The sequence below is a fragment of the Apium graveolens genome, chromosome 9 (assembly GCF_009905375.1).
Source record: "Apium graveolens cultivar Ventura chromosome 9, ASM990537v1, whole genome shotgun sequence".
Classification (NCBI taxonomy): domain Eukaryota; kingdom Viridiplantae; phylum Streptophyta; class Magnoliopsida; order Apiales; family Apiaceae; genus Apium; species Apium graveolens.
The window spans coordinates 96,045,385-96,072,206 of record NC_133655.1 but is presented as its reverse complement, the minus strand read 5'-3'; the positions used below and the strand labels follow the sequence as shown (position 1 = coordinate 96,072,206).

General features: G+C 32.1%; 1 protein-coding gene across 4 annotated transcripts; it reads right to left on the bottom strand.

Moving 5' to 3' along the window:
- Positions 1-13,924: 13,924 nt before the first annotated feature.
- LOC141684552 (vesicle-associated protein 4-1-like) lies at positions 13,925-19,042 on the bottom strand. 4 transcript variants are annotated; one of them, XM_074489583.1, is made up of 8 exons: positions 18,624-19,042; positions 18,458-18,528; positions 17,934-18,015; positions 17,661-17,779; positions 16,390-16,467; positions 16,179-16,298; positions 15,684-15,768; positions 13,925-14,342 (listed from the first exon to the last, which is right to left on the bottom strand). In XM_074489583.1, exons 1-7 carry the CDS (start codon positions 18,880-18,882, stop codon positions 15,709-15,711), a joined length of 789 nt encoding a protein of 262 aa, XP_074345684.1. In that variant the 5' UTR covers positions 18,883-19,042; the 3' UTR covers positions 13,925-14,342; positions 15,684-15,708. The 4 variants fall into 4 exon arrangements, with proteins under 4 accessions (XP_074345684.1, XP_074345681.1, XP_074345683.1 ...); XM_074489580.1 differs by having other exon boundaries at positions 13,925-14,288; XM_074489582.1 differs by having other exon boundaries at positions 13,925-14,234.
- Between the last annotated feature and the right edge of the window lie 7,780 nt (positions 19,043-26,822).

The window sequence follows — 26,822 nt, the reverse complement described above, 5'->3', positions numbered from 1 at the left end:
GGAATTTGCTCCAGTCACTTCTTCTCCATCAACTCCATCTAAGGAAGCTGCTACTGAAAAGGCCAACACACCATCTGTGTCTCCTGTTCAAAAGTCTGTATCTCCTGTTGATCTAGGCCTAAGTGCTGAAATTGATATTCAGAATATGGTTGTGCCTGACATACTTTTCTTAGAAGCTCCACCAGCAACTAATCCTTCTACAACACCTGTTCCTGATGTTGTTCAAACTCCAGAGTTATCAACAACATCTTCTCTGAATCATGATGCTGATGATCAGACTTTAGGTGAGCATCAGGATTTGGCTGTTGATCAGAACTTAGAACAAGATCAGCAATTAGAGGGTGCTGAAGCCTCTATTGCTACTCACACTGTTGTCTTATCAGAAGATACTGATTCTTTAAGTTCTGATGCTGCAAATGTTGGAGATACTGGTGATGTTGCTCCAACTGCAGATGCTGATACAGCAGGTCCTTCAGGACATGTTCCTCAACAGACTATTCTAAATTCTGAACTGGTTAAGAAGTTTGTTACCGGAGAAGCACCAGTACCTTGGAGTGAAACTCCTGCAGGTCAGAAGTGGACTAAGGAATGGAACTCAGTTTTGTGTTCCAACTGAAAAGCATCTTGCTGAGCATTTGACTAAAGCTGATGCAATGTTAAATTCTGATGATTTCAAAACCCAGCTTAGAGTCACTGCATTGAGTACTACACATCTACAAGGTCTTCATTCAACTACTCATGCAGTGCTCCACAAGATTCAGGAGAACTTTATCAAACAGGAACAAGTTTGGAAAATTGATAAGAAAATGTTCTTCCAACCTACCATTGACAGGATTGCTTATATTGAGAAGACTCAAGATCATCAACAAGCTCAGATTGATAAAATTCTGAAAAATCAAGCTTCTCATCAATCACAATTAACTGAAATCCAATCCTCAGTGGAATTGCTTATCTCTTTTCTACTACCTGCTGATGCAAAAAAGGGGGAGAAAGTAATTAAGTCCAAATGCAAGACTGACAAGACACTGGCAGGAAAGGATAATGAAAAAGATGATCAAGGAAACTCTGGAATGGGTAGAGGTCATAGTCAAGGTAGAGGATTCACATCAAGACAAGCTAGTCACAGGACAAGTTCTGATACTGGGAACAGAATAAGTTCTGCTACTGGTAAAAGGATAAGTTCTGATGAACTTTTAGATCTTGATGAGGAAATGTCAAGACAGTTATTTCTTCAGGAAAATCCATGAATGGACTTGGAGAGTTTAATGAAAGAAGAAGCCAGGATTAAATCAGAGAAAGTCAAATCTAAATCTGAAGCTTCGGGTAAAAAGCCACTTCCAAAACTCAAAGGCATTGTGATCAAAGAAAGGACACTTACTGAAGCAACATTGGCTAGATCACAACCGCAGATAGATCCAAGATCCAAGGGTAAAGAAAAAGTTGGTGAACCTATCAAGGTTTATGTGTATCCTGAGGATGAAGAAATTACTGATGAAAAGGATAATCTTGCTCTGACTTCAAGAAAAGTTCTTAAAACAACCTCTGACATGGCTCAAGTTGTTCAGAGTCAAGAAATTGTAAGTTCTGATATTCAGAAGAAGCAAGTAACCTCTGACATAGCTCAAGTTAACTTGATATCAGAAGATAGACCAAAGACACTCCTACCAGGATTCACTAAAGCAAAACAGACTCAACCTTTGAAGACTACTGTAAGTGGTTTTGAAGCAAGAGTAGTTACTGGAAAGGAAGCAAGAGATAAAACTGGATTGGGAAGTGCTGATGAAAGGAGAATACATAACACTACCAATGATCCAACTTCCTTGAGTGAACCAGGTATTGGAGCAACTCCTGAGAGATTGAATCAACTGGAATCTGTACAGATGGTTTACCATACCTACTTGAAAGAATACATCATGTTGTATTTCATGACAGATGGTAGAGTTTATCATATAAGACAAAATGCCATTCCATTGAAGTATTTTGAAGAATTGGAGCATGTACTTTTCTTACTTCAAGTGGATGACAGAATAACAGGGACTGCTGCTAACTATTTAAAAGAACAGATTCAGAGACAGAAAAGGCTTTATTCTGTTAAGTCTGACAACACATATGTTCCAAAGTACAGAGATCACAATGGTGATATTGTTGATATGAAACCTAATACTGCACAGATCAGAACATATCTTGGTATTAAGGGACTTGAATTCAATCTGGAGTCTGACAAAGCCTATGTCATAAGACTAGATCAGGAGTTGAGAAAAGCAAAGAACAATGATCTCAGAGCTGCGATCTTTCAAACTGGTGAAGATACTGCAGAGCTTAAAGATGCCAAAAGGAGAATGATTGATGAACTCAGATATGCTGAGAAATGTTTGTTGAAGAACTATCTCAGAACAACTCCTGACATCAGAGAGATCAGATCATGAAGCCAAGTCGAAGATCTACAACTGCTTAAATTCTGATATTTGTACAGACTGAAGTTGTTATCAGAAGTTAAATATTGGTAAAGCTTTAAGGACTGTAAGTTGTAGTTATCTAGTCTAATTCTCATGCATTTGTACTTAATATTTTTGACATCATCAAATATATGTTAAACTTGTATATTATGCTAATTTACAAGTTGGGGGAGATTGTTAGATATATTTGATAATGTCATGGCTAATATAATTTATGTTTAGATTTCAGATCTTACTTAACAGGACAAATTAGTACTTAACTGTTGATCAGTACTTATACTGGAAGTCAGGACTTAAGGATATCAGTACTTATATTATCAGGAGATAATCATCAGAAGTTAGATATCAGAACTTAAGTGTTGAAGGATGATTAGATAAGGACAGTAGCTGATTAAAGGAAAGAAGATCGAGATAAACATAAGAAGAGATATGCATGAAGAAGGAGTTCCGTGAAGAATGGAATACTTGGATGAAAAGATATCTGATTGATATATTTTAGGAAGCAGAATTATATTCCATATCAATTAGCGATTATCTTGTAACTGTGTAGTATATAAACACAGACATAGGGTTTACACTATAAGTGTTATCATATTCGAGAAGATTATTCATTGTAACCCTAGCAGCTCTCGTGATATTTGTTCATCACTGAGAGGTAACAGTTCCACACTGTAACAGAATTTATTGTTTCAATAAAGTTTGTTTTCTGTTACTTAATATCGATTTGATTGTATTATACACTGTATTCACCCCCCTCTACAGTGTGTGTGACCTAACAAATTCAAATAACGTTTCCCTCAGATTTGGTGCTCAAGTGATTTTAATATAACATCCTTTAACAAAATGTACTTATTTTTGAAACAATTATAATAATATATTCAGCCTTTGATGATGGTATTGATACTTTGGTAGATATAACATTTACTTACATGTTTCACCATCTCCTTTTCTCATATCAAGCCCATCAATATTTCCTTTCAACCCTCAGTTTTTAATCATATTCTCAAAATGAGTTTCCTATCTCAAGTTATAGACGATTCATTAAATTCCTTATTCTAGTTCTGTCACACATAATACTCATAACTTACTTATATCCCGGGTAAACTTCTAAAATTCCTTTATCATCCTTTGATTCCACTTCCTTTCCTAGTTTAGTTCTCCATTCCCTTGGCTCATTATTTCTTCTTAACATATGTGAATCCTTCTTTCCAATAGTATTGATTGGTTCATCATTAAATAAATCATTTCAATGGTTGGCTCTGGAATGAAAGTTTTCAATTCCTAACTATTCGAATTCTTTTACTATCCTTGTTAATAAAATCAACTTCCCTTTTTGCCGAGAGTGTCATCTACCTCATTAACCTTGCTCCAATAATTGTTAATCGCACAACTATCATTTCTAATCAATCCCAACTATCCTCTGTTTCATATTTGTCTTTCTCAAAATAAAGATATATTTTAAATTATTGGGGTCTGTGCAAATTATATTTTATACCTCCACGTCTTCAACTCACATACTATCACTGCCAGCTTTTACCATATATTGACTACTTTTATTCATGAGTCTTTTGGTATTTCAGAGTATTTGTCGTTACTTTATTTCTCTGTATAGATATACAGCTAAATTTTTCATGTAAAATATCATTATAGATGGTAAAACTTCCTTGATCGCCTAACAACATCAACATTGGTATAGTTACCAATCTCTTCCTTATTTTTCTCACTTTTTATTTCTTTCTTCCTTCTCTTTAGTCTATCTTGAACCTTTAGTTCTTAAAAATATTCTTCTCACTTGCATGTACAAATAACTTTTCATTTCTCTTATATATTGCAAAAGGGAATACCTAATTAGTCAAAGTTTCGAACAAACTTATGGTAAGATCACCCTATTTCATTAAACTTCTGAATCTTACTGATATCCCCTCTCTCTCAAAATCCCTAATCGCTTTGATTTCGGATCTAAAAGTCGTATCAGAAATTAACTTAATTTAATTGGAATCGATTTCTTTCTAACTGACCATCAGTTGATATAATTAATCAATTAACTCTCTTTAATTGATCAATTGAACCAAGTGATGACTAGAAAAATGTAATCAATGACCAATTATATGAAGTCAGTTTTTTCTATAAAAAGTCTTTTTCCAGAACTGAAATCGCAATCGCTTAGATATCAAACAGGAATATCAATAACACATGGAAGTGTGCTTTGTGTTTTAAAAGTGGAATATTTTTAAAAAAAATTGGGCAGCATCTCCCCTGTATTATTGACTTCCAGTCGGACTCAAGCCGACACCAACAATCAACCAAATCACCAACTATATCAATCAACTACTATCATTCAAACTTCTCGTTTCACGATACAGTAACATGTAACATACTAATAACCATATATATTACTAAACAATACAAAAAATACCTTTAATCTAACTTAAAATCAGAACAAATAATTAATTATTATACCCGTAACTTTCATCATTCTTTTCAGAATATAATAGAATATCACCAATGAATATCATTACAAAATTTATTCTACTATTTTTCAAAAACTTTATTCAATTATTCATCTTTCTAGTTCATGTTTCAATCCAAACATTTTAATTATCCATTCATATCACTTATACCGGTTCATAAATTTGTTTTAAGGATATCTTTTAATCCTATTTTCCACTTTTGATACTTATATGTGCATACTTTTAATAAACTATACTGTATCTTTCAACTGATCAAATAAATCCTCTTTTCTTAATAATATATATTGATTCTTGTTTGTTAGATTGTTTAACTGCTGATAACCAATATATGGTCTCAACCAACACTACCATATCATGTGAAAATTTATTTGGTTTTAAAATGTTACTTCTTAAAAGATTTCACAGTTGGATCAGTATTTCTTCATCTCTACTTGTGTCTTTCAACACGGAACCTTCATCGCTGGCTCAATTTCTAGTGTCAAATTTACCATAACTCATTTGCTTGAGCTGGAAAGCCTAACAGTTCCTTGAAGAACACGTTCGAAATTTATTTGTAATTAGAATTTCTTTGATTCTCGAACCTTCGTGACGAGCATCTTCTACATGATTTTGGCATGCTTCGCCTGCTTGACATATTAATCGTGTGTCTGGGTTATTATTAAGAATTCCTTCATCTACTTCTGTTATCCAATCAATCATTTTCCCTTTCTGGTGTACGCAGCTTTACTTTAATATTTCTATGATTCATTCACCTAATATAGTTCGCTAACTAATCCATTTCGCGCCAAAATCTTAGACTTGAAATATATCATGTTAATACAATATAGCATTCTGTTAGAATTACCATAACAAAATAATCATGTATAACATATATCCAATTCTAATTTAATGTCTTCGTAACAACCACGTTATCTGCATAATGATTCTTCTTTGCGCGTAAATTTCTTCCACTTATTGGCTTGCAATCATATCTATACTCAACATGTAATTCCATCTACTATACGTGATTGTTTTATTTCTTTTAAAAGACTCAAAGAATAGACCTCACCCAAGAAGAGAATTTGTGTATATGATTCTGATTAGAAAACTTTGTAAAGAACAACAGTACAACGAAACAATTGGAATGGTCTATAAGTCAGTAAATCATGATTGAAGAAGAAAGAATGAATGATAATTTAGATATGAATGAGATAACCATATTTATACTCAAGATGGTCAGTCTTTCGTACTATATGGCGTACAACACATGATTAGATGGCGTCCCACCAGACTCTTCGTTATTTCGACAAAGCGTCACAGCATAACACTGTTTTTCTCAATCATATAGCAATATTTTGAAGAAATGATGATTTGAAAAGAATACAATAACCTTTTTTCCTTTATTTCCTCATAAAACTTATTAACGAAAGAAGTTTATACTTATTCAAGAATCAAGGAGAATATATGATGTCGTATTATAGAAAAGAATGATACCATTGGTCGTCATCCACATTTCACTTATATATACCTTCAGGTTTCGTTTGATCAATAGATCTCAAATCCAAGTCATATAATAACTTCGAAAAGTCCTCCGGAAATGCTTTCATAAATTAGTCAACTATAATAAATTCCTACTTATTAAGTCTTGTATTTTTAACGCCGTACCCCCACGTTCGATACTTTAATAATTCTACCATAATTACGTTCTTACGGGATTTACAATCACAACTTCTAATTTCATCTATACCGTGTAGAATAACCATTGATCATGCAACATATCGACTCTTTTGATAGTAATAATATTCTTATTCAAAAATCTGGAAATTCCTCTATCCTCTTCGATCATACTCTGGTTTATTTTGAATTAACAAATCCTTTAAACTTTAAGGAAAAAATATCGAGTTGTTCACTCATTTCGTCTGAATATATCAAGTATATCATTACTTTCTGATTTGACTCAATGTGATCATTAATTTGAAAATTTGTATCAAATAAATCATCCGCCAATGACTAAATCGATATAAAATTTTAACTTTTTAATAACTAAATTGATACAAATTTACAAATTAGTAACCAATATGAGTCAAACTCGAAAGTAATGACTTATTTGATACATTTGGATGAAATGAGTGATCAATTTGATATTTTTTCCTAAACTTTATTAGTTTCATGAATTGGATAAATAATTTTTCCGCACATGGATTCTATTGTTGATACTATTAAACAAGATTTGCACTTTTCTGTCGAGAAAATTTTTTCTCCGTAATAGCAGGTCTACTTGATCCTATGAATTAACAATACTAAGTCTATAACAAGTATTCTTCTGGGTAATCTAATGCTTATAACAAGCAAGAAACTTAAGTAGTAATTTGACAACCAAATTTTTAAACTCATTGTGTTTAAAGAACTATTAGAAATTTTGCTAAGAAAATCTTTTTATGAAAACTTGTTTTTAAATTTTGAAAATCGCACACATTGTCGTCATTACTATATGAGTTGTTTGTTGTTCTTATCAACCACAAGTTGGGTACCAAATTAAGGAAACTGCCACGTACGAGTCCATCCATAATTTACTTCAGTATACCTCCTTCCTCTTGTTGATCCATCTCACCTTCACCAATCGGCGAAAAATTCATTTACCGTTGCATAACTATCTCATTCGTAGCTCTAACTTCAATGCTGACATCTGGTACTACCTGTGATACTCTCATCGTCGTCTTTAATGTCATAACTACAACTAATCGGCACAATTCAACGTTCCGTTCATGAATAAGGTCATATTTTCTTATGAATTTTAAGTGTACCTAATAAGGTAGATGTGTCGTTCCTTGCGTGTCCCCGAGAAATAGCAGATAATAACAAGAAAAAATCTGACAAGAAAATCTAGGGTCAACCGTTAAGAGTGCCTCTAAAATTGGCAGCTCTAACTCTCCGTTTGACTCGTTTGGCTAAAGACTAATACTTATGTTCCACTACGCGATCCTAAACCGGATGATACTAAAATTTATCCGCCTTTCCTTGTACAAGATTCTCGAAAGAATCAATCTCAATTTATTTAAAACCATATAAAAATCAGGGTAGTTCACCCAATCTCGTTCGAGTCGTCGACTCCTCGTAACTATAAGATCTGGGTACTCAATATATTTATAGCGTCAATATATTCGCCTCATACCTATCTTAACAACATCTTATCTTAATAATCAATATCATATATGATAATCTTAACTCAAACTCAACATGAGTTTACTTAAGGTCTTCTCTATCTTATATGACCTACCAATCTTATCTTAATTTTTATCTATTCTTATTTCATGGACCAATAACCTCTAACTCTGATAACAACTTGTAACATCCCCCAAATACGGGGTCAGGATTGGGTGTTACCAAACATCATTAAATAATATAAACCTATATATTAAAATAAATATACAGATGACTCCTCCATTCCGGATCATTTACAGGTTATGGTATGAAACAAGAATCTAAATATCTATATGTTATAACAACTCAAATATTATTACCTCTTTACCATCTTCCTCGTATTATTTATTCTGACTTGTCCAACTTTCTGAAGCTGGGGTTTCTCCATTTTTCTATCTATTGTGAACTCTCTACAGTTATCCTCACTATAACTCACTGAGCTGAAAGAATAAGAGAATAACAAAGCAAGAGTTAGCCAATAATGCCCAGCAAGTATCATAGTTTGGTTTCCAGGTATTTTTAACAAGTGAAAATTCTCGGAAACAATCTTTAAATGATTTTTATAAACATCTTTATTCATTTAAATAATTGAGCGAATAAAACCTTGGCCTTCATTAACTTTCATCCATATATCAAAATCAACGAACAGTTCACTGATTTATCTCCTGAATCAATTTTTTGTTCGGTTTTTCAATCATAAAACTTTAAAAAAATGTCGTTAATGAAGATCTACGATAAATTAGACTGGACACTAAAACCAACATATGTACTATACTCTGCTGATAAGTCAGAATATAGCACGAATCTACGCTCATCCGCATAGACCCACCATCATATCGGGTACCCGGGCACTTTGGCCTAATAAATCATAGGGTCCAGTCCATCCCTGGCCCTTAGGGTCCAGTCCACTCCTGGCCATTATCGTAACCATCCAATCCGTAGAGTATTTTGATGTTAAACCATTTTGATTAAAACATCATGATTCAGGGTTCGTAAATAACCAAGAACAATAGGTATTTACTCAAGAGATCAAAAATCATAATAAACGAACCAGAATAAGCGATACTTGCATAATCAAGATTTATTATAGCAAAATGTAAAACATTTAACTATTCTGAATTTAGAATAGGGAAGAAATACTTCCCTTATACGCGATCTTTTCAAATCTACTACTACTATCTAGCTCTGGCTTGTACTGCCTAGCTTGATTCGTATTTACAAAATAAAGGTACCAACTCAATTCACTCATACATTATTTGTACATCAGTCTACATTCATATAACCCTTATCGTCTACCCGTACGATACTAAATAACTCGTAAAATAATTAAAACTAGCATTTAAAACTCAATTAATCATATAATCACATAACACATAAGTCAAAGAGTCACTCGGGTCATTAAAATATTTTTAAAATTGAAATCGAGTCATTATACGCATTATTATACAATATCTGACACGTATCTTATTTTTTAGAAATTATTAAACATGTATTCCTCATTAATCGGGTCTATAAATAAATAAATATCGTAAGATGATTCTTTTCCGAAAGAAATTGGGATTTAAACTATTTTTATCGGAAACAAGTCATTTTTCTTATTTTAGAGGCGTTCATTTAATTTAAAATGGATAAACGGTTCAATTAATATTCAGTTAATAAGAATAATCAATTTATTATCCCAAATAATTGAGTATTCAAATTAAATAATTATTAATTCTATTTTTAAATAATTATTTAGGAAAAATCAGAATTAAAAATGTTTTTTTCATAAACTTTCAAAATTAAATGAAATTAAAATTAATTACTTAAATAAACTGATTAATTATCAAAATAATTAATCAATTTAAATAAATAATAAATGATTATAAAATTTTAGAATTTTGGAAATATTTAAAAATAATTCAGATTTATTTATAAAATAAATCAATTCATTAATTGAATTAATTAATCAATTTATTTTAATAGATAAACTGATTTTTGATTTTATTTTAAAAATAAAAACCCAGAAACACATTTTCAGAAAAGCAACTGGGTAATTTTGGATCAAAAGCGGGTATTGGAAACGGGTCAACGGGTGCAAACCGGGTCGGTGAAGAACACCGCTGGAATCGAGGATGAACCCAGAATCCGCGAGTATCACCGGACTCCGGTGAGCTTTGTTTTCGATCAAAACAATTTGGTGTTATTTTCACTCCAAATAACCTCAACAACACGTTTCGGGCAACAATTGATCGTGATAACTCCTGGAACTTTATCTCCTGCTAGAACCCAAAGTAATCGCCAGTGATCGGAAAATTAAAAACGACGAACTCAATTCCACACACTATGATTCATTTTTCAACTAGGTTTTATTCTAAACAGCTTCAGCAACACAAATCAACTATCCATTAATCCTAATCATCCCTGCAATCCATTCTTCGTCCAAATTCAGTCGAATTCCGGCCAAGTATCGATTCAACTTATTTGTATATGAAACTTTGATTTTAATAGCTCAAATCAAAGTTTATAATCAGAGACCTAACACTTAGCATATCTCAGATTAACCAAAATCAAAACGTATAAATCAAAATTGAATATAAACCCTAATAATCGAACTACACTATATAGCAATCGTTTGATGAAATTAATAATATCATAAATCGACCATAAACAATCATAAGAAGCTATACAAACAATCAAATAACCTTAAAATCAAAAAGCTCTAATTTCAGTCATGAACCCTAAATGAAAAATTAAAATCTATGAATGATTGCATAATCAGGTAAAACATATCAAAAGTTTCAATTTGAGTACTTACATGATTGTGATTAAATCCCAGAATCAACAGAAATCACTGTTTGATTCTTCAACCCGAATCAAGAACCCTGACCCTAATTTTCAGAGAAATCCTGATTTTTCTAATTTTTATATAATTAAATAATAGTTAAATTTTATTTATAATCACAGAAATAATATTTCCAAAATTATTTAGGGCCTAATTATATCATTTAATAAAAATAATTAGCCCAAAATTAATAATTAACAGGAAAAAAAATTAATCCAATAAATACAAAAAATATATCAAAATTTTCCAAAAATTACGAATAATCCAAAAATGCAAAAATATTGAATATTTGACACTCCCACAATTTTATAAAAATTAAAAAAGATGATTTTTGTGGGCTTTGACGTCCCGGTAGGGGGCCGGAAAAATCATTTTTCACGAGACGAAATATTTTCTAAATTACCGAGATGTTCCGAAAATCAATATAGTAATTACCGTAATACTTAAAATAAGGCCAAACGCCCTACACACAATAACGACTATTAAAATTGATTCTCGATAACATAATACTCAATACAAACACATTTAACACGTAATGAAATAGCCGAAAAATATCCCGAACTACACTATATATATAGCACATAACATCTAGTATTTTATGATCAATCATAATTTATAATATCATAAATCACATAGTACTCACTCAATATAACACAAAATAGTCATAATTTCCCAGTTGTTATAGTAGCAATCCAATCAAACGCCGAATCTTTTTTGAAAATCGGATCAAGTCTCATTTTCGAGTCCAAAATAAGTCGAAGATTACTGGTCTAACATCCAACCTGAGTAGTTCACCGCCCACAATATGCACAGTCAAGGGCCATTAGCCCAATATTAGTATTTATCCAAAATAAGTCAAAGACTACTGGTCTAGTATCCAACCTGAGTAGTTTACAAGCCCACAATATGTACAGTCAAGGGTCATGAGCCCAATATTAGTTAATAAATTTGTAAGCATTTGTCTAGCCAAATATATAACTGGTAATATATAAGTCATATTCAAGCAACATCCATTAAAGAGTGGCTTTCAAGTAACCAAAACTCATAAGATATAAGATTATTACATTGTAAGGTTTTAAAGCCCAATTAAAAGATCTAGAATTGCTTACAAAGTCTTTCAATTATAACATAAAACCTAGACTCTCAAAGTCTATATAAATAACATGACATGACCCTTCGTTCTCATAATTATATTTTTGACTTGACTTTCTATGCACTAGAGATAAGTCTGCATCTTATAAAGGCAGAGTTAAAACTCGAAACTCCCAGAACCTATGCATTATTATGTAATAATTTTTTTTATCCATAACAGAAATAATTTTCGTTATCTTAATAATGTGAGAATGATAACTCAACAATAGAACGAGAGTTGCAACTGTTACTATAATTCACGAAAATATGTTTAAGAAATTTTTTTTAATAATTATCTTTTTAACAAGGGTCATTCAGAGACGGACAATGAAAATATTTTTTTATTAATTATTTATTTTACCCGAAGTTTGTTATCTTTTAATTTTTTTTAAAATTGAAGTTATTTTATATAAATAATTTTTTTTCAGACTTTGCAGTTTGCACCCCTCGGGGAGTGCAAAATGAAAAAACTTGATTTTTAATGTGCAAAGTGCAACGACTTTTAAACTATTAGGTGTAAAGGGTAACAAATTAAAGTATGATACCAGAACGAAAAAACATACAAACCCAAGAGATGTAAAATGCTAAAAGTTCTTTATATATACTTATAATTAAATATATTAAAATAGATATATAGATAGACATATAAAATATAAAAATATGAGAGAATTATTATAAAATTAATAACTTTATATGCACAGTGTAACTCCAAATTTGGAGTTTGAATAGTATTTTCCTTTTATAACTAAAGATGGAGAAAAACATGATTAGAGTTTAATAACTTCATTTATAAAGTTAAAAATAGAAGTAATATAACATATAAAGATGGGATTGAGATGTGATTGTGTATAGTTCACAAAACTTTGAAGCTGCGGGAAAATTTTAATTTTGAGAGAGTCTGGACCAGCTTTTTAACTAAAGTGCGTCAAAATTTCAAGTAGAAGTTCTTCTTTTGCTCTACGATTTAATCGTTAGGAGGTTCAGAGAGATCGGAGTTTGAGAGAGACTGTTATACTTTGTTAGATTTCTTTTATATATATATATATAATTATTCTTGTTCATATACTACATTCAAAATGAATAACAACATAATTAAACTCTTTCTATAATTACATACTAGCTATGACCCATGCTATTCACGGATTATTTTTAACACTTTAATAATTTTTAATAATATAATTATATCTTAAAATTATTATATTTTGATATATATTTTCAATAGTTGAAAAATAAATTGAAGAAGATAATAAGTTCTAATAATAAATGTTGTGTGATAATTTGAGACTTGACTGAAAATAAATAATATAATATAATATGTTATTCATGGGACTCAAGTACTCAACCTATGAAAATTGTTAAAATAAAGAATATAAAATTTTAATATAATAAGTTGTTGACGGTTCCATCTATCCGCCTTTAGATTTGACAGTTGTTATTTGTCGTATCAAACGAGACTAAACAACTGACTACCAAATAGAGGATGTTTTGTGATAATTTGAGACTTGACTGAAAATACATAATATAATATAATATGTTGCTCACGGGACTCGAGCCCTGAACCTGTAGAAATTGTTAAAATAAAGAATATAAAAGTTTAAATATAATAAACTATTCACGGGGTTCGAACCCTGATTCCATGGAAGTAGTTTAACATTAATATAATAATATTTATTATTGCATCGAACGGTTCTCATCTATCCGACATTAATATAATAATATTTATTATTGCATCCAATGGTTCTCATCTATCCGACTTTATATCTGACGGTTGTTATTTGTCGTACCAAACAACTGTACCGAGCAACCGACTACCAAATTGAAGGTGTTCTGCTTATAATAATATAGTATAATAGATAGATATAGAAGGGTCAACTCAGTTTCCTGCTACTCAACTCAGACAACTTTAATAAAGAAAATGTCAAATTGCGATCACAATGAACTGATACAAACTAGATACATTAGACATGAGTTTAATTACAATGAGACTTCAATAAGGACCCCAAGAACTTAAAAACATTACCATCCTCAGTGGCTCATCTTTAACCATGCGTTTTTCATATCTCGCTGCAGAGACCTTCACCGGTTGCTTATCAAGTGCCCTCGGAGAAACTACAACTCCAACTCGACTGATTGATGAACCAACAACTCGGAGGTAGGAGGAGCTCTTTCTTACTGTAGAGATTTTGGATATGAACAAGTGCTCTTTAGCAACAATTGCACTACTAACTCCAATGACAATCCAAGCTTTAGTGTTAAACTTCATGTTTCCTTATAGGTAGTCTAAAAAGATTTTAGTTACAACTCAAGCGTTTACAAATGTATATATAGAAAAGAGAAAAGGCACTGGTTGTCAGAAAACAAGGGGTGTACGGTTAGGACAAAGCGGTCTAGCATTTGGTTTTTCTCTATACTGTTAAATCATTTAACACACAAAGACACACATATGTCATGTTCAAGTTGGTAAAAGATGAGGAAGTGCATCAGTGCATGAACCTCTTTCCCATACCACCACCATGCTGTCTTATCTCTGTTTTATACTTTCATTCTCCCTTTTTATGTATTCTCAAAACTTAAGCCAAGTAAAAATTGTAAACATTTAATAAAAAAACAAATACACTTCTTATAAGAGTATATGTCTAAGATCACTGGGTGTCACGACTTAGCTTTATAATCTTTACTAGCAGTACTGCCATGATTACCCGATTACCTGCTAGTTCAAGTTTCTCATCGAAACAATATTCTTGTAAATTTAGTTCTCTATCCCATATTCAAACTGCAACGGTCTGATGAAACAACAATTTTAGCGCCCCCTAGACTGAAAATGCAAGTCTTTTTTTATAGTTTGTACCTATAACTATAAGTAACAGCTACGGCAGCAGCACCCCTTTAAACAGCAGGCCAGGCAGATAATAGAAGACATCAAACCATACACTTTTTTATTTTATGGAAAGGCTATTTGCTTCTGAGAATGTAATTTACTTGCCATCTGAAACTTGGTATAACACTAGTCTATTATAAATTCAAAGTTTTTAATTGATGCTAGGTTGATGTTTAATTCAATTACAAGTATTAAACTGAAATTTACCAAACTCATGCTAATTCAAAAATTTGACCAACTGATTTCAGTAAAAGGAGAATATTTATACATGGCTAAATATCAACTAATTCTGAATTTTAGGTGCACATAGCCAATACTGTTTGATCCCCAACAAGATATGGAAGAGGGAATGACTCTGTCAATTACTAGTTTGCCACCATAGGTACGGATATTTTGTGACATCAATATCATAACATCAGTTTAAACAAATTTAAACATTGGACAACGGCCAATCCTGAGATGCTGCCTCCGTGAGTTCGAATCACAACTAACTCACCCCAGACTTCAGAAGCACAGTGACTGTGCCAATGATTCTGACTTTCAAGTGACTAGGCCAGTGCTTTTAAATTTAGATACAGCGCAATCATTTTCATTCAAAAACAAAGTCAAACATGTACAAGGGTTCCAAAAACTAGCTATTTCTACATATGCTGCGAAGCCGGTCAGATTGCTCCGAGCGGTGACCTTATGGAGAAGGAAAATTGTAAAGGAAGATTTTTTGTGTAGGCAAAAGGGGCACTTACAATAAGAAGAGAAGCAAAATGATGTTTACACTGAATCTACTGCTTCAACCTGCTGGCGAGCAAGATATTTCTCCCTTCTTTCTTTCTGGAAAAAGTAAAGAGCGGCTATTAGTTAAAGAGACATGTAAAACACATAAAAAAAGTTAAAAGGTAAGTTCATGGGGTGGAAAATCTAAATCCATTATAGGTTTAAAGTAACATACAAAGTTAAATTGCACAATTAAAAGATAAAATGAAGTTCAGTATGACATATCATTAGACCTCTAAGTAACATTGGAAGTAAAATTCGACCTTTCCACATATAGATATCAAATGTTTAATGTATACAACATAATTTGTGTGTGCTGCAAATTTTCCTTTCACATAATGTAGATAATTAACTGCCCGCAGGTGTTCGGTAACGTTCACATTCTTGTCATCGCATCATATGGCATATATGCTATACATCAAGATGGCAGAACAAATCACCCTTCTGGTATATATTAGTTTGCTTACCCATTCGTCTATGACGAGACCTTCCCCAACAACTGGTGGACCTGTCGTGGCTGGAGATTTCTTGCGTGTGTCTATAACTGACTCGGCTTCAGCCAACTGACGTTTTAGTTTTTCTAACGCCTGAACATTATCCAACATCAACATTGTTAAATAACTAAAAGAATTATAAAATGGAATGTTTACCAGCATGGTGATGTTGGCTTGTACTTACAGGAGTAGATCGCTCTGCATCTAAGAAAACTACACGTAAAACCCGCTCAACCACTACCTGATCTTTTTGCTCATCAAACTGCATCAAAAAGGTAAAACAATTAATATTACTTATCGCTCAATCACTTTAATTGAAGAACAATATCAACAAAAAACAGAGTAAAAAAGTGAGTTAAGATATTCATAATATGCGCTTTTGGAACAGCATACATGTGATGCAAAGAAATAATACAACTTCATTTGCAACACATTAAAATAGATCAATTGGCCTGTAGACAACCTTATGAATGTTGTGTAAGGTCATGTTAATGATATGTGAAACACGATCCTATTACTAAAATGAGTCAAGCACTTCAACTACATTCTCAATAAAAGAGTGTGATTCTTTAAATGGATGTGGCATGGACTTAAAAATAATTACAAAACGAATTTATGCATAGCCTTTTTCTATCTATATAATTTGCATGCTGCATACGGTGCTGTTCTATCAGTTTAATATTGTCACATTCATATAAACACTATCACAAGCATTATTCTATATTCACTCTTTTAGCCTAGATGCAATGTCTTATAATTAAAGGGTGCGGGTCCATACATGCGACGGTTGGCTGACCATCTATTAGCGAAAATTTTCCTCGGATAGGTGAAATCCTAGAAAAAGATTAAGCACAGATAGACCTGGACCCTGGCAATGACATCAATTTTCAATGTTAAAAACTTAAAACTATTGGCGGAAATTTTTAGCGGATAAATGGTTCCAGCAACCAATTGCTGGGGACCCGGACCCATAATTGAAAGCTATTAGCTACATACTTTAGTTAACTTGTGACCACTTTTTTTAGTGCACTTTCTATCTGGTATCATAGGAACATAAATTTACCACTTTGGAAATCAAGCTAAAGACCAGTGGTACTACAACTGGAAAAGAGCTTCCATTATTGATCTAATCTATATAAATGATAGTATGTGTGAGTATCTTCGCTACTGCATACTACATTAAGTGCTGGTTTTTTGTGAGTTACAATAAACCAAGAATCATGAAGTAGTATGAGTCCTGCTCGTTTTAAGTGCCATCACTCACTTACTCTGAGTCATTCAAGCACATATCATACACGAAATATACTGCAGAGTAGAAAAGAAAAAAATTGGTTCACCTGGTCACAATGACATTTTAACTATATATGCGGAGTGTATTAAGTATTGCAATTTCATATGATTGAGCAGATATGATCACCGTCAGAAAAAAGATTATAATATCTTAAGAGAACTCACCAACTCCGGTACATAATCCACTCCTGCATTCACCTTCAAACTCATAATCTTGAACTTCACCTTGCTCTTCTGGTCAGATTGTTTTTCATTATTATCTGGCAGCTCTACAAACTTGAACACTGTTGAAAGAAATAATTAAAGGCATTGACTCGTATTGAAATAAACTAAAATGCAGATGTCCACTGATCTCAATGTGTGCTTCCGATCATATACAATTTCTATTTATATAACTTGAAAATACATATAGGAAGAAAATAATGCAAGGAGATTTACCGGTGGCAATAAGACTTTCACCGGGAGGGAGAATTCCCCCAGGAGGTCGCATAAAACAGCTCTTTGGTGCCGTGGTTTGAAACTAAAGCACAATAACCAGAGTTTTAATGAAATAGCTCTTGAAATCTCTCCAGGACAAAAAAAAATTGACATCACTGAAGTCTGATCTACTTAAATCAGATGATTAATTCAGCAAAATGATCATATTTAAAAGTTGAATTTGTAGCAGAACACTTACAACTACAAGTCACAACTCATCAAGATTATTCTAAACTTTGGGGCAGTTAATTTGGGATGGAGGGAGTACTGGTTGTAATTCTCATCAACATGTTTAAATAAAATACATTCAACGGAATAAGGTGAAGCACAACATCGGGTGAAACATGGCTAAATAAGAAAAAAGAGCATAAACTTCGATATGCTTCCTGTCTGTAACAATTAACAAATCAATCTTATTGCTTTTAAGTTTAAAATTAGATAGTCTACTAATTAAATAGATAATTTATAGTAGTAGAACAAAAGACCTTAAAAGCCACATGAGACTTGCTGGCATTCTTGATCCTCACAGCACTTTTCACCTGTTTACCTGCTTCATCTACAACACAAAAACAAATAATCATTCAATAAATTATACATAAATATATAAACATAAATAACCAAAAAGAAAAAACTCTGATCAGGTGTACTTACAGGGGAAGTAGAGAGTTCTGGAAGGATCGAAACGAAGCCGACGAGTGACCGGGAGAATTAACTTGACAACAGAAGCAAATTTATTATTATTATTATTATTATTTGTAGGCATAGAGTTGAATTCTGTAGTAGTGCTGCTGCTGCTTTGGTGAGCAGGAGCAAGATTATGTGTGGATGAAGAAGAATCTTGGCTTCCTACACACTTCCAGAAGCTACATACGTTCCAGAAGCTTCTGTTCCGGTGATCGGTGATTGGCATGGTGGTAGGGTTCCGGTGAGATGAGAAAGTGTAGAATCGTCAAGTGTTGGAAGGTGTAGTAGTTGTTACTCCTTGTTACGAATGAAATATGAGTGGAAGGACAGGAGTTAAAAATGGTAAGAAGAACATATACTAGTTGACTTCTGTTTGACGTTCACATCATTCACTTCTACGCCTACTTCTGTATCACTCCTCGCTGCCTGCCTACTTGTAAATTTTTTCCCATAAATATTTAAACTTAAAAAATAAAATAACATCTCTCCTCTTTAAACTTTTTTTGTTAAAATTTACATAATTGTTAATAGGGTAGCTCTCCATGAAAAACCCTCTTATATAAAGAATTGTGGGGAACTATTATTAAAAAAATACAAAATATATAATTTATTCTATTTTTCATCATATATAGTTATAAATTTTAATTATTAAGTTAAAAATCGAAATTACATAATTTTTTATTTAAAAAATCATTGAAATTAATGAAAAAAATTATATTGGTTCTATAGTAGAATTACACTTATTAAAAATTACTCAACTGTAGAATCAAATTTAAAATCAAGTAATTTATCAAATTTTAATTATTAATTTTTTCATTCTATTCCAATATAATTATTATTTTAAATTAACATCAAATTTTATATTTTTTTGAAATAAAATTTTATAATTTGTGACGAGATTATATAATAAAATCAATGATTTTCCACAATTTTCCATCGCTTTCTATATAAAAGGGTTCTCCACGGAGCAAAGGCTATAATATATATATATATATATATATATTTATATTGTTCGGATCGGAAATGGGTTGGGATATGATAAAATCAAAATCAACCAATAATTCATAGATTTTTAAAGTAGTTACACCGTGACCGCAAATCACATTTTTGTTTCTGTTTAGCTAGATTAATATTGGACCGGTTTATGCGCATTATGCGATTTAAAATGAACCATGATCACCCCAATAAATATTACTTTTTCTGTCTCAAATTATCAATTTTATCTAATATACATATTAAAACTAGCGAAATTATCAAAAAAAATACCTTTCTTAAGTTTATTAGCCATTTACTGTCTTTTAAATATATAAATATATATATATGATTTGCAACCAAAATTAACGGCGTATATGTGACTTCTTTTACGTTTTCTAGAAAAAATGACTGAAATTCTTTTTTATTGTATTAAAGCTTGCATCGAATTATATTTGAAGTTATATATGATTACGTTAGGTTGCAAAATCGTATTTTGTAAAGAAAATGAAAAATCGGATTTTTTGCAAATTAAAATTTAAAAATGTCATATTTTTGTAAAAAATAAACTTTAATTTTTTTTTCCGAAAAAACTCTTGAAATTATTATGCAGAAGTAAATAATACAATGTCAAAGTATTAATTTCATATTTAAATGTTTAGACGACAAGAGCTCCTAATGATTAGCTTAGAGAATAATTGAGCAATTTAATGTAAAAAATTGTGTAAACCTGGAAATTATATATGATTTTATGTAAAATAAATAAATAATTGACAACCATGATGGAAGGACACGGAGTGTCGTCTCTGGTGATGTTTGACAGAACGTAAACGGGGTGGGGAGTAGGATCACACGCTAATAAAAACAGATTGATTTTATCGCAATGTATCTATTTATTTCATTATTTTATAACTGTATTGATGGTTACAGCTTATTTTCCTATTTTTTAATTCACCATCATTATTTATTAGTGCAGTGGTATAGATGTTTAAGATAAGCAATCCTTCCTGTGTTTGTTCTTTTCCATGAGCTCAACTATTAAATTATAACTCCCTCCCAATCAATTGTTATCGTTTCTGAGAGAGTGTCTAACAGGCATTTTAAGAAGAAGAAAAATTATAGTTTTTTAGTTTTTTTTAAAAAAATTATTTATCTGAATAAAAGTTTAAACACACTATTTTTATTCAAAAAAAGAAATTTGTAAAAAAAAATTATAGAACTATACTTTCTATTCATCTTAAAATACGTGCCGAACACTCTCCCAGAAACGATAACACTTGGGAGGGACACAGGTACTACTTATTGCATTCGAACCTTCTCTTAAATTTTTATATAATTTGTATCTAAATTTACGCCACTAATAATAAAAAAAAGAAATTTATCAAAAATGTAACATTTTATAAAATTATTTGTGATTTTACCAATTCCTAATTTTTTTTTGCAAAAATACTATTTACTTTAAAAATATTTTGCAATAACACGATATTGCATAATAGGTTGTAATTTAGTTTAAATTGTGTACCTGTTTTAGGTTACATTCCGGGTTGCATTTTAAGTAGCAAATACGGGTTCAATTTACAGAACGTATTTTTGTAATTTTTTTATATAAATTAAAGTTGCAAACTTGGTTACAAAAATGATCGAAAGTATTTTTGCAAATATTTTAAAAAATGCTAGTATTTTTGCAAAAAAATTACTCCCTCCGTTTCTTCTATTTATTTACATTTGGATTGAGTACGAAGGTTAAGGAAAATGATAAAATAGTGGAGAAAAGTGAAAAAAGTGAGTAAGGTATTGAGACCGATTAATATTATTTGTATAAAGTAGGTATATTGGAGAGAGATAGTGGAAGTAATTATTTTTTATATTATAAATTTTTTTACAATTTTTGATTTTTTTGAAATATAAACATTAAATGGGAGATCAAGGAAAGTATAAAGGGGGGATAGAGGGAGTAAAAAACTTGGACATTTATTAAAAAATCACAAAAACATTCCTAATTTACCTTAAAAATATTTGGGGGAAATACTTAACAATCGGTAGATGCTTGGCTTATTCCAGCTCGATTAAAGTTAGAGGAATTTATACTCTGAATTTAGGTTTAATTATTTGTATATAAATCAGAATACGTTTTGTTATAATTGAGACGTTTTATGTGCAGTACTGCAGTGTAGAGTGTACTCACATCGCTATGTACAATTACAAGTATCGGTTCGTTTGTTGGTTAGTTGGGTGGGTCCGCCTAGAATTAATTAGCAATTGCCATTAATAACATTGCTCGGTCAGTAGTGTGAAAGTGAAACACTGAAACTTGTATTCCTAAATTATTGTCACCTTACTTTCAGAGAAAATAACCAAAGGACATCGTCACCTTTTGTTTTCACAAGCGTAAAATTTATTTGTTTTCGGAAAAATTCGCAATTTAAGTTAACCTTTTTATTAACGAAATCTGAATTTTATTTATTAGAAAAAGAGCATCAAGCTCCAAAGTCTCTACCATATTTGAAAACCAAATCAGCTTGTTGATTATTGTAATCATCTTCTCAGATTTTTTCCTGAAATTGGTAGAGAAAATCATCTTAATTGAAGTAAGCTCGTAATATTAGATTATTTTTATAATCTATATATTATGGGCTTACAAATTAAAACAATTATATTTAATTATTTATTCTATATTCAGACTAATTAAGTGGTTTAAAATAAAGAGTCCAAAAATATTTTATTGGGTATGAGCTATGTAATGTGTAATATACATAGTAAGCCTTATTTGGGTTAATGGGGTCTAATTAGGCTACTATATAAAGAACATAATAGGGTTTTGGTCCTCAAGCCTATTCACAACCTCTACTCCTCCACTCCCATTAGTTTGAGTGAGATACGGCTAGAGGCGAATCAAGTATGTGGAAGATCAAGTCCCACAATCTGTAATCAAGAAGGAGGATATACGAGTTCCACGATCAAATCTTTCAAGCGTATTTCAATTCAAGAGTTATGGAATCAGGTATACTTCCGCACTACAGTTTATTGTGTAACCTTGATAATATCGCATAAGATGATCCGGGATTATATTTTTAGTTATAACAAGTGGTATCAGTTGCCTATCTTATGTCGAATTATTAGAATTGATCAAATTTTAATATGATTGTTTTAATAAAAATCACGATCTGTATATATCGTAATTTTAATGCGTTATACGATTTGATTGCCCCTCTGTTTTAAAGCTTCCGATCTAGTGATAACAATAAAAAAAAGTTTTCCGGATAGATTATATGTATATATGTTTTGGTATCTGCCGTTACCGTGTATGCATATTAATGGGTTACTTATTGGGTTGTTTTTTGATGTTTTACATATCTGTTATATGTGTAAAAGCTGTGAGACCTAGTAGCATATATTATTTAATATAGGTTGAAATCGGTCTCTGGTTTCTAAGTTCTAAATATGTACTACCAGTTTCGTGTATAAGCCTCCTGTTAGATATATTTGATAATGTCATGGCTAATATGATTTATGTTTAGTTTTCAGATCTTACTTAAACATGATAAATCAGTACTTACTGGAAGTCAGGACTTAAGGATATCAGTACTTATATTATCAGGAGATAATTATCAGAAGATGGATATCAGAACTTCAGTACTGAAGGACGATCAGATAAGGACAACAGCTGATTAAAGGAAAGAAGATCGAGACAAACATAAGAAGAGATATGCATGAAAAAGGAATTCTATGAAGAATAGAATACTTGGAAGAAAAGATATCTGATTGATATATTTTAGGAAGCAGAATTATATTCAATATCAATTAGCGATTATCTTGTAACTGTGTAGTATATAAACACATACATAGGGTTTACACTATAAGTGTTATCATATTCGAGAAGATTATTCATTGTAACCCTAGCAGCTCTCGTGATATTTGTTCATCACTGAGAGGTAACAGTTCCATACTGTAACAGAGTTTATTGTTTCAATAAAGTTTGTTTTCTGTTACTTGAGTTATTAAAGTTCGATTTGATTGTACTTTACACTGTATTCACCCCCTCTACAGTGTGTGTGTGACCTAACAAGTGGTATCAGAGCCTATCTGTTAACGCACAAACAGTTTAAGATCCAAACACAATCATGTCTGACACAGAAACTCCAACTAAGCCCACCAAAACTGAAGAACCTCCAAAGACACAAATTCAAAGTCGGTATAAAACCATCAGAGTTCCCATATTGAGACCATCTGAATATGCCATATGGAAGGTGAGCATGACCATGTTTCTGGAAGCTACAGATCCAGAATATCTTGCTAGAATCAAGGAAGGACCTCACAAACCAACCAAGCTCGCTGTTGCAGTTGCAGGTGAAGCAGAAAAGACTGTACCAAAGGAGAAGAGTGATTACACTGCTGAAGATATCGCATCAATTGCTAAGGATGCTAAGATATGGGATGCTCTGGAAACAAGGTGTCAGGGAACTGATACAATTAAGAAGAACAGGAAGACAATACTCACTCAAGAGTAAGAACACTTTGACTCAAAGGCTAATGAGTCATTGACTGATTTATATGATAGATTTGTCAAACTCTTGAATGATTTGTCACTGGTTAATAAGGAGTATGATCTTGAAGATTCAAACCTTAAATTCTTGTTAGCTCTTCCTGAATGCTGGGATTTGAAGGCTACAACAATAAGAGACAACTACAATCTTGATGAAACAACTCTTGATGAAATTTATGAAATGCTCAAGACTCATGAAATTGAGATGGAACAAAGAAGCAAGAGGAAAGGAGGAAAGTCAAGGACAGTTGCTATTAAGGCTGAAGAAGAATCCCCCAAGGTAGCTACCTCAAGGAAAGACAAGGGTAAAGCTCTTTTCACAAAGTCTGATACTGAGTCATCAAGTTCTGAAAGTGATGATGACTCAGAATCTGAAAGCTTTCCTGAGACTGATGCTGATGAGGAGATGATGAAGCTGTGTGCTCTTATGGTGAAAGGGATCACAAAGATTGCATACAGGAAGTTCAGGAAGGGAAAGAAGTTTTCCAGGAAAGGCACAAGTTCTGATAAGAAGAATTTCAGAAGATCTGAGGGCAGAGGAGGAAAGTCTGACATAGGAGATTATACCAATGTCAAATGCTATAACTGTGGTGAGAAATGCCACATATCTCCTGATTGCAAGAAAGTGAAGAGTGACAAAGGCAAGGCTCTTGTCACAAAGAAGAAAAGCTGGACAGACACCTCAGACTCTGAAAGTGAGGAGAATTATGCTTTGATGGCAAATGTTAATAAAGCAAGTGTTGAAAGCAGTTCTGAAGCTGCTGAATCAAAGGTACCTCAGACTACTTATGCTTTTCATACTGATGATATTAATGAGTTGAGAAGATACCTTAAAACCATGTTTGTTAGTTATAGAGATCAAACTTTAACATGTGAAAGATTAACTTCTGAAAATCTTGCTTTTAAGAAAAGAAATGATTTCTTAGAAAAAGAGTTAGTTATGTTCCATCAAACTCAAAAAGATAGAGATGATGCTTTTTATGTTAGGGATGAAGTGCTAAAAATGAATGAATCTCTAAAAACTGAGTTAGAAAAGGAAAGAGAGGTTATCAGGACTTGGACTAACTCTGGCAGAACAACTCAAAATTTGCTAAGTAGTGAAAACTGGAAAGAGGGCTTAGGTTATGGAGAGGATAAGAATGATAAAGGAACTGTAGAAATTAAGCCTGTTGTTGTTAAGCAAAAGCCAAAGTTAAAACCTGTTAAGTTTGTAACTGTAAAGTCTGATAATGAGAAATCAGAAGTTAAAAAGGGATTAACTTCTGACAAACTAAAATAGGAAAAGATAGCTGAAGTAAACATAGGCTTAATGACTAAGAAGCAGCTTAAGCATAAGCTGAAAGATGTTAAGAACGCAAACAAGGTAAAATCACCTAGGAAAAATAGGAATGGAAAGGAAGGTGTGAATAAAAGCAATGATTATAAGCCTGCTCCTAAAGCTACTAGGAAAACGTGTCATAACTGCGCAAGTTCTAACCATCTGGCCTCTTTTTCCAGGAAGAATAAGAACATAAACTCCCTACCTTCAAAGTCAGGAGTTAAGAGTCAGTCTGTTAGATATAAGCCACAAAATCCTTGTTTTCATTGTGGTAGTTTATGGCATTCCATTTATACTTGTAAGGAATATCATAGTTTGTATTATGATTATTATCAAATAAAACCTTCTTTAAAGAAAGTTTCCATTGTTCCTTCTAGTGTAAATTCTGATTCAAAGTCTGATAGTGTAAGTTCTGATAAGAAAAATGTTAACAAACTTGATAAGGCCAAAGGATCCAAGCAAGTCTGGGTCCTTAAAACTAATCATTAGTTGTCTTTGTGATTGCAGGGCAACAGGAAAAACATCCTAGTTCTGGACATTGGATGTTCAGGACATATGACTGGAAATAAAGCCCTGCTATCAGACTTTGTGGAGAAAGCTGGCCCAAGTATTTCTTATGGAGATGGCAACATTGGAAAAATAATGGCAATATCAATCTTGGGAATGTCATCATTAAAGAAGTAGCTCTGGTCTCAGGACTTAAACACAATCTGCTGAGTATAAGTCAAATCTGTGACAGAGGTTATCATGTTGATTTCTTTGAAGAACACTGTGAAGTTGTGAGTAAATCTACAGGCAAAGTTGTTCTGAAAGGATACAGGCGTGGTAACATTTATGAAGCTAAACTTTCAACAAGTACTGATGGTTCCGCAATCTGTCTGATGAGTAGAGCATCAATTGAAGAAAGCTGGAATTAGCACAATAAACTCTCTCATTTAAATTTCAGCAATATAAATGAGTTGGTCAAGAAAGATCTTGTGAGAGGACTGCCAAAGTCAGCATTTGCTCCTGATGGCCTTTGTGATTCTTGTCAGAAGGCTAAATAAAGAAAATCCTCATTCAAGAACAAGACTGAATCATTAATTCTTGAGCCTTATCACGTACTACATGATGATCTATTTGGTCCAGTGAATGTCATGTCTATTGCAAAGAAGAAATATGCCTTGGTCATAGTAGATGAGTTCACCAGATACACATGGGTGTATTTCTTGCACACAAAAAGTGAAACTGCATCTATCTTGATTGATCATGTCAAACAACTGGATAAATTGGTCAAAGATTCTGTGAAGACGATAAGGAGTGATAATGGCACTGAGTTCAAGAATTTGATAAT